Source organism: Perna viridis, chromosome 6, assembly GCF_037379345.1.
Source record: "Perna viridis isolate PV_CMFRI_1.1 ecotype Kerala chromosome 6, ASM3737934v1, whole genome shotgun sequence".
NCBI lineage: Eukaryota > Metazoa > Mollusca > Bivalvia > Mytilida > Mytilidae > Perna > Perna viridis.
In genome coordinates, this window is record NC_142450.1 from 28,740,643 (window position 1) to 28,754,253 (window position 13,611).

Consider the following 13,611-nt stretch of genomic DNA (forward strand, 5'->3'; position numbering starts at 1 on the left):
CACTTAATAAATTTATAAATTAGGTTTGTTATCATTTCCTGAAGACAAGTTTGTCCACCCTGTCTTTCTTCAGAATAGGTCAGTTTTGACAAATGCAAGTACTTATTAGGTAAATGACCCTTAAAAAAATCAATGTCCAATCTCAAAACCCCATGATATATCCAAAATCTCAAGTGTTTGAAAAACATAAACAAATAATTATTTCATGTTTATAGGGTATTCACCTCTTATTAACAGAAATTTGGAGAAAAAAAGTCAAAGTCATTTGACCAAAATTTCCTGACAAATATGTTTTATATATGAAGTTGACTGATCTTATAGGATAGTGTTTACTTTGATTGATGGGTTGAAAATATATTAAATTCCATACATCTGGGGAATGATGGAGAATGTTGAACTTCTGTAAGTACCTGGTGCCTCTCAGAAACAGGAAGGTTAGATTTGAAACAGATGAGGTGATATCAGTTCAATCCATGCAGACGATTTTTAATGAATGAAATATTATTTTAATAAATCCTCATCATGATGCAAGTGGTTATAGTCAGATTTTTAGAAGTGAGGATGTCATATTGTCATTTACCCAGTAACACTGTATCATATGTAGTTTTCATAAAAAAGAAAGTGAAATAGGAAAAGGAGAAAAACAAGTAAAATCCTCACTGAAATGCCAATGGACCAATCATGCCTCTGAGAAAACAACTTTAATTGTAAAATAAAATAAGTGGGTACTATTTAGCCATGAATGTGAAGTACTTCAAATGAATGGTATGAAAAATCACTCAATGACTGTTGTAGCATGGTACATAGGGCTTATACATTTTTTGCCATAGTCCAAGTTTTTCTCTCATTTTAGTTCCTGGTATGTGTGACTTTATTTATTTCTATGAAGAATAGATATCATCTGATGCATTTTGGAACACATAATTATACAGAATAAATTAATGTTATTGTATGATTCTGACCAAATAATTTAATTTGATTGTTTGTTTCTCATCTAGGCAAGATAAGTAATTTTCCATGACATCATTAATGTTGATCAGTCAGCAGTTTGCAATTCAAATAATTCCCAACCAAACTAGGCTTTCAGATGAAGGGGCAAATCTTAATATTGACCTTAATTGATTTGAAATTAAAATTATAACAATTGTTTGGTTTAACACATTTTTGGCTCTTTTTTATGAGCTTTTATTGTTTTTTTTTTCTTTTGTTTGTGTTGTTTTTTTTCTTGTGGGGTTTGGAATTATGACTTCTGTGAACTAAGGGCAAGTATGCTCATAAATTAGTGTTAACATCTTAGGAGGCAAAGACATAGTAGTTGTGTACCTGCTAAGACCTTGGTCTGGAGTCGACCTTCTATGATTGACTTAACCTAGAAAAAATAACTGCACCAAGTTAATCATATCAACTTTAAATGTTGTCCTAATTCTCTGGTCTTTACAAAATGTCACCAAAACTTTAGAAAACATCTAATACCCTTTTGTTCAACTCCATTTTACCCTAAGATCACTTTTATTCACTGCCTTTATATCATGTTCTAAAGTAAAACCACAAACTATTTTCTTTTTAAATCCTTATTTCTGAAATACACAATTTATGAATGTAAATCATCTATTTACCATTCTGATCTTGTGGTTTCATACTTGACTTGTATGCAATACCACTTTTATCTTGTGGTCGTTTTTTTATTTTGATGGCAAGGAGTGTTATTTAATGCATTTGAAGCATAGTATAATAATCTCTACTCTCTTGATGTATTTTTAGTCTCTCTCTTGTTAAGTTGTTATCATGATTTGTCTTGATATTGTCAACAGTCAGCTTATGAGTAGTTAATTTTATGGAATTATGAATATTGATTTCATTTTACATTTTCACTTCAGTGTGTTTTCTCCAAGAAATGGAGGGAATAAATAGTTTAGCTCAGTACCTTATTATACACCACCACCCACCCATCCCTACTTTTGCCTGTACTTCAATTACATAGATGAGTATTCTTAATTTTTGTTTCCCTTAATGGAATTCAATAAAAAAAAATGATTTGATATTATATCCCTGCAAGAGAGAGAAGTTGTTCTCATTTGTAGTGAATATCCAAAAATTATTTTATTTCTCCACCACTTCAATTAGTGTACCTGTCTAAAATGTTTGATTTTTTTTATAAAATCTTTGATTCTTCTTGTGTATGTCCATAATTATTACTTAAAAAGTGCAATTTGATTTTGAAATTTTTTTTCTAAGTGTGTACAAGAACAGTTTATTTACTGATTACAAAATAATTGTTACCTAACATTGATGAATCTATTGTTTATTTATGTACAAAAATGTGACACGTCTCTAAGATTTATATACGTAAGTAGAATGTTGTAGATTTATTTAAATTCCAACAGAAATTCATGTTAATTGCCTGTATTTCTAAATTATTCGACTGTTCATGGTGACTCACTAAGCCTTTGACTCACTCATGGTTATTTTTTAATACATTACAAGTACATGTACATGACATTATATGAAAAATTATTAATTTTATAATAATAAAATAAATGTATATGATTTTGGGTACCTGCCAGTTTTTAGGAAGGAGATTAAATACTTGCCATTCCACATTCATACTATTTCAGAAATAATTAGCATTTTGTGCACTGGATCATATTTGATGGTCATTATTTATTCGTGTCCTTGTAAAAACATTGTGGGAGAATATAGGCTGCTATCTGTCGGTACTTTTATAATATCAAAGATTTCGTGATACTAAAAATAATATACAGTCTCCAGTAAAATTATGTATGTACTTTGTTGTAACAATTTTTTTGTTTCACATAAATGTCAACTTTAAATATTTTCCAATATCTTTAAAAGTACACTTGGCTGCATTTTATAAAAGATTGCAATTTAAGTAAATCGACACTAATATAATGTCAAGTTTTATGTTAATTTTACGGATGTTTTGTGTCAAATTTTTCATAAAATTGTGCACTTTTCTTTATAAAAGGCTAATTGTTTCCAACAAAAATATTTTCCTGTTTGTAGTTTTCTATCATGCTTTAATGTAAATTTCAGTCAAAGTCCCTGAATTTTTTTTTTTTTTTTTTGATGTTTTACTGAAGTTAATTTATATGGTATCTATATATGTGATCAGTATAAAGGGCTACTTTGAATTTCAGCTGAAGACAGAGTTATCTTTCTTTTACCACTGTTAGCAGTTTTGATTTTTTGAATGTTTGTGAAGGAGAAATCTACCAAATATTATGCAAACTAAAATGATGGGGTTTTGTCAGTCCCTGTCTGCTAGAAAGGTTTTTTTTATCATACTTTTTTGTCTCCATGTTTTGATGGTCTCAGTTGTAAAAATTAGGAAATACAAGCTGGTAACCCAGACCATTTTTCTACATGTTCAACTAAATTTTACCCAAAAGTTTGGTAGCCCAGCTCATAATCTAGCGGCCATGGACTACTGGGCAACTGCTAATTTTTATCCCTGGTGGTCTACTGCCCTTTGATGAAACAAAATTTCAACCTTGAAAATTTCAGACTATACTACAGTAATACAGTAGTAATTTTTGTCCAAATTAAAATGTGTTACCGGTAATTATAGAAGAATTTTCATTGCCATATTAAGAACGCTAGGGAGTTACCTCAATTATATTTTCTTTTTCTTTTTTTTTCAGAGGATGTGAGAGGTCAGATATTTCAAAGCATCTCCTCATCCATGAGGAACCGAAGCATCTTTGTAAAGTCTGTGGAAAGGCTTTCAGACATATAAAAAACAAAGAACTTCACATGAAAAGGTAAGTGCTGTATCTGGCATTGATTTAGAAACGTTAGTGCTTTCTCCTAGTATCAGACTTGATTTTCTTCTGCTTTAAAACGCAATTTACTGTTATGGTTATTTTTTTACCATATGTTTACTTCCAGTGTCAGCAATTTCCACTTTTTTTTGGTTGGCTCTGTAAGACCACGTCTGTAATATGTTATTACAGTGAAACCTGTGTTAACCAAATTTTCTGTAGAATTTGTTTAGTTTAGACAGGTGATTTGTGTATGCAGGTTTAAAATACACTTAAACTTTATTCTGACAGATTTCAAAAAGTGTCTGGTTTAGACAGATTTTGTTTGGTTTATTTGGGGGGGGGTTCGGTTTTGGTGGGTTTACTTGGTTGGGAGGTTTCAGGTTTTGGTGGTTTTTTTGGGTAGGGGTTTCAGAGTTTGGTTTAGACAGATTAGTTGGTTTATTTTTATGTGAGGTTTTAAGGTTTTGTTTAGACAGGTTTTGTTGGGTTTATTTTGGGTGGGATTTCAGTGTTTGGTTTAGACAGGTTTTGGTGGGTTTATTTGGGTGGGGTTTCAGTATTTGGTTTAGACAGGTTTTGGTGGGTTTATTTGGATGGGGGTTTCAGGGTTTGGTTTATACAGGTTTCACTGTTATACTTTGAACATTTATATGATACTTGTTATTAATAAAAAACAATGCTAAATCAATGTACCAAGAGAAGTTGATATAATACAGATTCAGATTGATGAGAAGGAGAAATTAGTTCTAGGATAGATATTATCATGTAACTCATCAAATGATACTGTTTGTTTTTTTTAACACTTTATTATTTAACTGCTGCTCCAAATGATATACTGTGTTACCCTTGTCTCTCCTTCTGTTTCACTCTTTCTGTTTCTGTAAGTTTTCTTTCCTACTCTTTGCCACAGCCATTTGTTTTTTATCACAAGCTTTGATTATTAGATTTTGATTTTAGACTTTGGTGACATTGATTTGGTTTCTACCATATACATGTACTTGGGTTGGTATGCAGTGGTATTATTTGTTAATTTTCTCACAGATTTGTTGTTTTTAAGGAATAAATATGAACTGCTTCTTTTCTACATTATGCTTTAATGTATAACCTCAATTTTATTCACATTTGTTTGCTCTTGCAGACATAAAGGCCAAAAGGATTACAAATGTGGAGTGTGTGATTTCTATGGATATACCTTCACTGATATTAGGAAACACATAGAGAGGAGACATGCTGATATAAAAACTCTAGTCTGTGATAAATGTGGGTCAGCATTCAAATCTGAAGTTTTACTTAGGGTATGTATACAAAGATAAGTGTGGATCAGCTTTCAAAGCTGAAGTTATTCTCAGGGTAGGTATACACAGCATTTAAGGATCATGGTAGTCAAACCTGAAGTCTTGTTTTTTAGGGTTGATATATGTAAGTTCACAGAGATTGAACCAAATTGATCAGGAAAAAAAACTATTAAAAAAACAACAATTCAAATAAAAAATGAAGCTGTAGTATTTCTGGTCAAATAATGGTGGAAAAGATATGCTTTAATCATTTATTTTCTGTTTTTTATGAATCTTAGGTATAACCATACTTGAAGAATACAATGCCTGTTGTAATTGAAACATGATTTTCAGGAGCATCAGAAGCAGCAGTGTGAAGTGTTTATGATTGAGCAAGGGTTTTCTATAGCAACCTCTAATGGAGGAACAAAGGAAGCCACAGTACAGATACCTGCTTCACTGTCTGTCCAAGGACAGCATATCACAATAGATGGGCAACATATTACAGTAGAGCAAGTCATACCAGGTTTGTGGTAGTTTTCATATGATACATTGAAAGGACTTAGTAATGATCTGCATTTGTTGGTCTGTTACTGGTATTTTGTTGTTCTGAGAGCAGCTTCTTAAATTTGTGTTGCATTTTTATGGGGGTTAAATATTTTATGAACTTCAGAATTTCTTCTATTTTTAATTTGATTTGATTTGCTTGGGTATATTGGACTTGCACATTTTTTATGCATTTAGGTTGGATATACATGTATTGCAATTTGGTGTGGCATTCTTCTCATTTCTGGTTTTGTTTTAGATATTTGCTGGAAATAAGCAGTTAATTGTATTTTGCATCACAGAGATCCTTTTGTTAAGATGTTTCTAGCAATTCATTGTTGCTGGCAATATTTGTCTACTTGCCATTCGTTGCTGTTTGCAGTCTATTGCCACTTGTCATTTATTTTTGCCTGCAATGTCTTCCTACTTGTCGTTATTGCTGGCAGTCTATATAGCTACTTGTTATTGTTGCTTGCAGTCTATGTAGCTACTTGCCATTCATTGCTGTTGACAATCTTTTGCCATTTGTCATTTATTTTTGCCAGCAATGTCTTCCTACTTGCCATTGTTGCTAGCAGTCTACATAGCTACTTGTCATTGTTGCTTGCAGTCTATGTAGCTACTTGCCATTCATTGCTGTTTGCAGTCTATTGCCATTTTTCATTTATTTTTGCCTGCAATGTCTTCCTACTTGTCATTGTTGCTAGCAGTCTACATAGCTACTTGTCATTGTTGCTTGCAGTCTACATAGCTACTTGTCATTGTTGCTTGCAGTCTATGTAGCTACTTGCCATTCATTGCTGTTGACAATCTTTTGCCATTTGTCATTTATTTTTGCCAGCAATGTCTTCCTACTTGTTGTTGTTGCTGGCAGTCTACATAGCTACTTGTCATTGTTGCTAGCAGTGTACATAGCTACTTGTCATTGTTGCTTGCAGTCTGTGTAGCTACTTGTCATTGTTGCTTGCAGTCTATGTAGCTACTTGTCATTGTTGCTTGCAGTCTGTGTAGCTACTTGTCATTGTTGCTAGCAGTCTACATAGCTACTTGTCATTGTTGCTTGCAGTCTGTGTAGCTACTTGTCATTGTTGCTAGCAGTCTACATAGCTACTTGTCATTGTTGCTTGCAGTCTGTGTAGCTACTTGTCATTGTTGCTTGCAGTCTATGTAGCTACTTGCCATTCATTGCTGTTTGCAGTCTATTGCCATTTGTCATTTATTTTTGCCAGCAATGTCTTCCTACTTGTTATTGTTGCTTGCAGTCTATGTAGCTATTTGCCATTCATTGCTGTTGACAATCTTTTGCTATTTGCCATTCATTGTTGCTGACACACTCTACCTGCTAGTTATTCATTATTTCCAGCAATATTTAGCTACAGGCTATAGATAAGCCTTCCAACCTGCCAGCTACTATCTATTCATTGTTGTAAAATGACTCTAGCTATTGACAGGCCTTTCATTATTGCTGGCAAACTGATACTACTTTTATTCATTGTTGCTGGCAAACTACATGTATTTATTTGGGTGTACCTCCTACATACATGTTTTTAAGGGGAGATTAAATAAAGCACATCTCCTACAGGTGTAATATCAAACTTCAGCAAATATTTGTGGTAAATTTACCTTGCGGTTTCATTATGTAGGTGTTTTTCTAATTCCACCTCTTAACCAACATTTTTATTTTTTCATTTGGATGAATGAAATAACCTTGGTTGTTGTCTGGGTATTTATGCTTTCTACCTTTTTTGCTAATTTATTTTTTAAATTGATATTTTATTTTAGGCCCTCTGATAATATGCAATATGCTAGTCAGTTATTGGAAGGAAGTGAAATATATCTTTTTTTGCTAAACTAAGTGTTTTTCAGAGAAAGCCTTTGAAGAACACCTTGTAATAGTAGCTGTTGTACATATGAGGATAGGATTTATTCTGTACCCTGTTATTATATCTAAGAGCAGTTAGGTGATGACTGATTGACCAATATATTCACAAATTATTTCTGTCCTTGTAAATTGCATTATGTAAGTCTGTACTGTGTCCTTGTTAATTTGGATGTTAAGCTGTTAAAGTCTGTTGTCCTTGGTCAATCAACCCCTTTTAGAGACAAACATTATTTCTGTAATTCTTTTACACTGGATGCAAGGTCATTTAGCATTTTCTAATTCTACTCAGGAAAATGTTCAATGCAGATTTCATTGGTACTTTTTATGCCTGAAAAATGAAGTTTTTCTATTGATGAACTTTTAACTAGTTTTGTGATCAATACAAATGTCAAATGCAAATTTTCTCAACATTTTTGCCAATCAAGAGAGGCTATGAAGTTTTGGTTTTTTTTTTATTATTTTAAACATCCTATTTCATATCTAAAATTTTACTCTGCAGGTTAATGCATATGGTTTTCAAATTACTACATTTAAGACAGACTTAATTTGAAGAGTATGTTAAGGAAATTCAGTGTTTAGCTTCAGAGTGTAGAAGTATAATAAGCTCGACCAGTAATATTCTGTTTCTTCTCTTTTATAAAAAGTGCCTTTACATCATAATGCAAGTTAATTTTGGCACAATAAAAATTTATCAATGAAATCTGCATCAGAGAAGATTTCTTATTTTTTAACTTCTGAATGAACTTTTACTAGTCATAAAACATCAATGTGGAAATTAAACTTGCAAGTTTTTTGCAGTAAAATTCAGCCACTCCTATACTGGTAAAAATATTTTTTCAACAACTGTTTTTAATATAGAAATTACAGTAAGAATAAGCAAAAGCTGTATATAATATTATAGATTATTTTCACTGTAATAACTGAATTCCTTCTCTAATCTGTGCAAAATAGTCTTGTTATTTATAGTTCTAAAAATGATCTTGTATTCTCTGTCACTGGAAACTAAGAAATAACTTGAAAACTTTTTAAAAACAGGGTAGTTCATTCCAAAAATAAATAAAAGGATTTTTAACCTTGAATGAAATAAGATATTATGAAATATTGCAAATAAGATAAAATGTGAAGTTTGCGCCAAAATTTATAAACCACTAAGATAGATTGTTATACAAAGGTTGAAATTCATCCAGTTAACTTTTCTTTACTGCATTTTTGAATTGAATTGAATTGAGTATTTCATATTTTCCTTTTAGAGACCTATATATACCCTCCCCATTTTGAGAGGTATATAGTGTGTGTCCTTCCTTCTGTTTGTCCACAACTTTATTGTTACAGTTTTCTATTCTACCATTTATCACAGCTACTGGATATTTTTAAAGATTGTAGGAATGGATTTCAGACTGAAGTGACATCAACTTGTATATATTTTGATCATATAGATACTGGGGTTGGGGAGCAGGAGGTATCCTATAGTGAGCTTTGTAAACAGTTTTTCTGGTTACTTGATATGTTTCTAATCCTGCTTTCATGTTTGTACATTATATACACTATTATTTGAAATGTCAGTGCATGAAATAAAGATAATTAATGAATGAAATGAAATGGTGCACTCTGAATGATTCAAAACAAAAACATTACAATGTTCCCATATGACCTTAGACCAATTAAAATAAATTGTTATTTGCATCTTTAATATGTAATTAAAACATTGTTTCATAATATCAGTCAGGAATAAAATGTGTCCACGGAAAACACCAGCCTTAAATCATACTTTCGTGTCAGTCTGTCAGTTCACAAGGAATAGAAGCTAAATTATCTCAATGCGTGTGACAATAAACGTCTCATTCAATTTCTACAAAATGCTCTGTACTTGTTAATTAGATGAATTAAAATTAACCTTAAATATTTCAGGGGCAAAAACATTGAAAATTAAAATTAAACTTTACATACTCAGAGGCAAAAATCTTGTAATTTAAAGCGGAACATTTACATTATTTCCGACAATGGTATTTACACTTTAAGTTTAACCTTGGCATTTATTGGTGTTTTGGAACTTGGTAATTTTCACCTAGTGTAAGAATTCCACATAAAGGAAATGTCTCTTCATTTGACATAGACTTAGAGTATTGCAATAGGAAAAAAGGTAGTGATTCACTGAATACTTAGAGAACTGGACATACATGTTTTATCCAGTGCATCGACATCCAGATAATCACCTATGGGGGCACACCAGAGGCCCAGACCCCTCTCCCCAGATCAGCCTTTGCAAAAGAAGTGAATTACTAAGGTCACTTTACACTATTGATTATTTTTTAGAATAAGGTTACTCATTTGTTCTATTCGTGTATGTGTTGAGAACCATGTTGTACTAGACTAATAAACACTACTAAAAGTGATTCACATACCAAATTATTCTTCATCCTCCAAAGGTCAGGGTCTCTAACTAGGATCAGCTGCAAAAATTGATGTGTGCTCCATATCTTCAAAAATTGGTTCAGTATTGCCATTACTGGCATGATGATAAATCTAATTTCTCATGTAGTTGCAGTGGGCTGTTGCTTTATTTGTTACTGTAAGTTTCCATTTTCATGTCATCTGGTTTCAAGCAAGGCCATAAACTCCTTTAATGGCATACAACAATGTCAGAGTTTTTTTTAGAATAAGTAGGACTTGTTTAATTCTGTACTAGGTAACTTGTCCTGTTTCGATGAACTTCAGACTTGTTGATGAATTGTTGTGTCCTTTTAGGTTACTTATATAAATATTAAAAGATAATATAAAAGTCATAATTATATCATGGAAGTGTGTTGCACAAAATTATGACGTTTCTATAGAAATAAAAAGAAAAACTGTTTACCTTGGTTATAAATTTTGACGCATTTATGACGCTACAATTGTTAACAAATATGCATCTTTTTGCTTAGTGTTCAGAAATTTATGTTTATATTGCAATTTTGATTGATGAGTCTATGTCTTTGTTTAGGGAAAAAGTTTAGGGATGTCAAAATTTCTTGAATTCATAATCAGACGTACTGAATATGCAAATTAATAATAGTCACGTAAATGTTAAAGAGCTGTGGTATAGATATATAAGGCTGCAACTATTCCTGTTCATGCAAAACCCGTCTAAAAGGATAGTCAAGGATGTTCAAAAAACAAAATCAATTATTTACTGAAAGATTTGGCAGAATTTACATGAAGTATGGTATTTGAATGGAATGATGAAACATTGCTAAAAGTACAAATATTTGTCGTACTATTAAAAGTGAATTAGATAATTTTGAGGAGGTTCTTTTGTGCGGCAGAGTTGATGGTTCTTTTAGCCACTATTAATTTTGTAACTTACAATGTCATAATTAAACCAAACTGACTGTCTACCAATTTGATAATATTAGCCTATTTGCCGACATTTTTTTTTTTATTCCCTTGTTTTAATCGCAATATACATAGTTGTCTAATACATAAGGTATTCTACTTTGTCTGAGACATTGAGCAACAATTGGAAATCAGTTCACATGGAGAAGATGTTGGCAATTGTATAATGGAATCATCATCATTGTCATCCATAGTGTCTGGACGATAGCTTGAGTATTAGCAAGTGTCTTTATGATATTGTACACTGAAGGTGCTGCACCACTATAGAAAGGCTTGGTTGGATGGATTTTGAGGTTTGTGACTTGAACTGTTGAGAAATTAGGGGCTAAAAGCAGGAAGTTTGAGATGTCCAAACACTATCTTGAATAATAAGGAGCAGACCTCTTTGAAATAGTACCACAGAGTGTCATATATATACCCCAAAGGAAGGCTGGGATTTATTTTTGGGGTTGTGACTTGACCCATTTTAGCAATTAGGGGTTAGAAAGATGCCCAGATGTCCAAATAAAAGTAAATGGATCTTTGAAATCGTACTTCAAGGTACCAGTAACCTAAAAGGATTTGGGAATTGTGTCTGAATGGTTTAGGAATTAGAGGGCAGAAAGGATTCTGATCAAATTTCTTGTCCTGTGACAATCAATGTTTAATTACAATTCAAATTTAGAGCTGTGTCAAGCATGAATGGTTTGTCCATACTTGCCTCAACTGTTAAGGGTTTGACTACTGCAGTCATACCAAGCTGCGTCCTGCAAAGCCTTTCATTTTCATTTATTGTCCCCTGCGATACGTCGCGAGGGGACATAGAAATGCCGGCCGTCTGTCTGTACGTCTGTGTTTTCCGCACTTTTTTTGTTATGCTTTTACCAAATAAGTTTGTTTTTGGTATGTGGCCTTTTTATGAAGAGTTACAAATTAAGTTCGACTTTGGTTACGGTTGAATGATTTTTACCGAAGTTACGGCCCTTGGACTTAGAAAATTTCAGTGAATTTACAGTTTTCCGCACTTTTTTTTGTAATGCTTTCACCAATTGATTTTAGATTTTGTATGTAGTCTTACTATGAGAAGTTACAGATTAAGTTTGACTTTGGTTACAGTTGAATGAGTTTTATGGAAGTTACGACCCTTGGACTTAGAAAATTTCAGTGAATTTAAAGTTTTCTGCACTTTTTTTTGTAATGCTTTCACTAATTGATCGTAGATTTTGAATGTAGTCTTACTATGAGAAGTTACAGATTAAGTTCGATTTTGGTTTCGGTTGAATGATTTTTTACGGAAGTTATGGCCCTTGGACTTTCAGTTGGACTTGAAAATTTCAGTTAATTTAAAGTTTACCTCACTTTTTTTTTTTTTTTGGAGGACATTGGAACGCTGTTCTTTTATTTTTATGCTGTTTTTGCTTTGGCTTGGTATGCAATAAGAAGTATCTTTGGAAAAATATTTGAGATTGAACAATGCAATAATTTTTTACTTCATGAAATTAGCTATCTTTCAAGGAAGGGGAGAAGATTTGATATCTTCTCATGTAACTTCCTTTGTTTGGGTTTTGCTATTTTGATAAGGAGAAAAGCTTGACAGCTTCCGTTTGCTGAACATTTTTTCTTACTTTCAGCTGATTTAGCTAGAATTCATTGTCCTTAACAGATCTATATGGCAACCTCACACTCCATTCTGTAATTTATTTCCTATTGTATTTACGTGGGTACATACTTACTTGCAGTGTCTTTTTCCCTAAACAATCAACATCACAATTTAAACAATTCATAATACTTAATATAAAGTGTGCAAAACCCTTAATCAAGCCTGATAAGATTTCATCGAATTTCCTTTGTGATTTGCTGATGTGGATGTTTTTGTCAGTTGACCCCTTATGCAGGTAGGATAGAGTTATAAAAGGAAATTTTTAACTTTTACAGAAAGTTTAATATTGTTCTTGGAAGTAATTCTCGGTCAGAGTATCTAGATCGAGTTGTTTAGATAATTATTATACTCAACAATTTGAAATCCACTACAACTAGGAACTGAAAATGTGTTGTAAGATTAATGCTTTATAATGACAAATTTGGTACTGAAATCTGCAGTCATTTATAAGTGAAACATGAACTAGCACCAATTGATTTAACACCCACTTAATAGTGATCTTGTCATCTGTTCATTGCTCCGTCTATCCCCAGTTCTATGTGCAACTCTTCTGAAAATGCTGAAAGGAATTCTATGAATGTTGATCAGATGATGCCACTGTATATTCTATTTTGCATTTCCATCTGAACGACTTTTTGGGATTCCCATATTGTTTGTGGGGTATCACCTATACATTTTTTTTCTTGTTTTCATTTACAATGTAAGTAAAAACTGTTCATTGATAAAACTGGTTTAGCTCTTGAAATAGACAATATTGCTTTTTAAAGAGTTTCCCTTTATAAAGCATTATGATTGTTACATTTTGGCCATTCAGTATACAATGATATTGTTTATAGTGGGTGTGTATTCAGTGGGAAAATCCCAGTCTTTAAAGGTCCACTTTTTCTTATCCATTGATAAAATGCAAATTGATGACAGGAAATCACATCTCTAAAAGAATTTTCATTCATTACAAAAAATGCAGTCACATGATCATTGTAGATATCAGATTGGTCACATGAGCCTCTGAAGATCACCTCCTTGATATGCATAGTCACTCAGAATACAGGAAGAAAATTAAATATTAGGTACTTTATATGTGACATCAAAGGAGTTAGTAAGGATGTGATCCTT

General features: G+C 32.3%; 1 protein-coding gene across 4 annotated transcripts in view; it reads left to right on the forward strand.

Annotated features, from left to right (window-relative positions):
- LOC148614382 (uncharacterized) overlaps window positions 1-13,611 on the forward strand; it is a 115,848-nt gene that overhangs the window by 56,012 nt on the left and 46,225 nt on the right. For all 4 annotated transcript variants that reach the window (XM_088588517.1, XM_088588514.1, XM_088588515.1 and 1 more), the window contains exons 16-18: window positions 3,663-3,782; window positions 4,924-5,080; window positions 5,414-5,585. In XM_088588517.1, coding sequence (XP_088444643.1) covers window positions 3,663-3,782; window positions 4,924-5,080; window positions 5,414-5,585 — 449 coding nt within the window. The remainder of the gene's footprint in view (window positions 1-3,662; window positions 3,783-4,923; window positions 5,081-5,413; window positions 5,586-13,611) is intronic.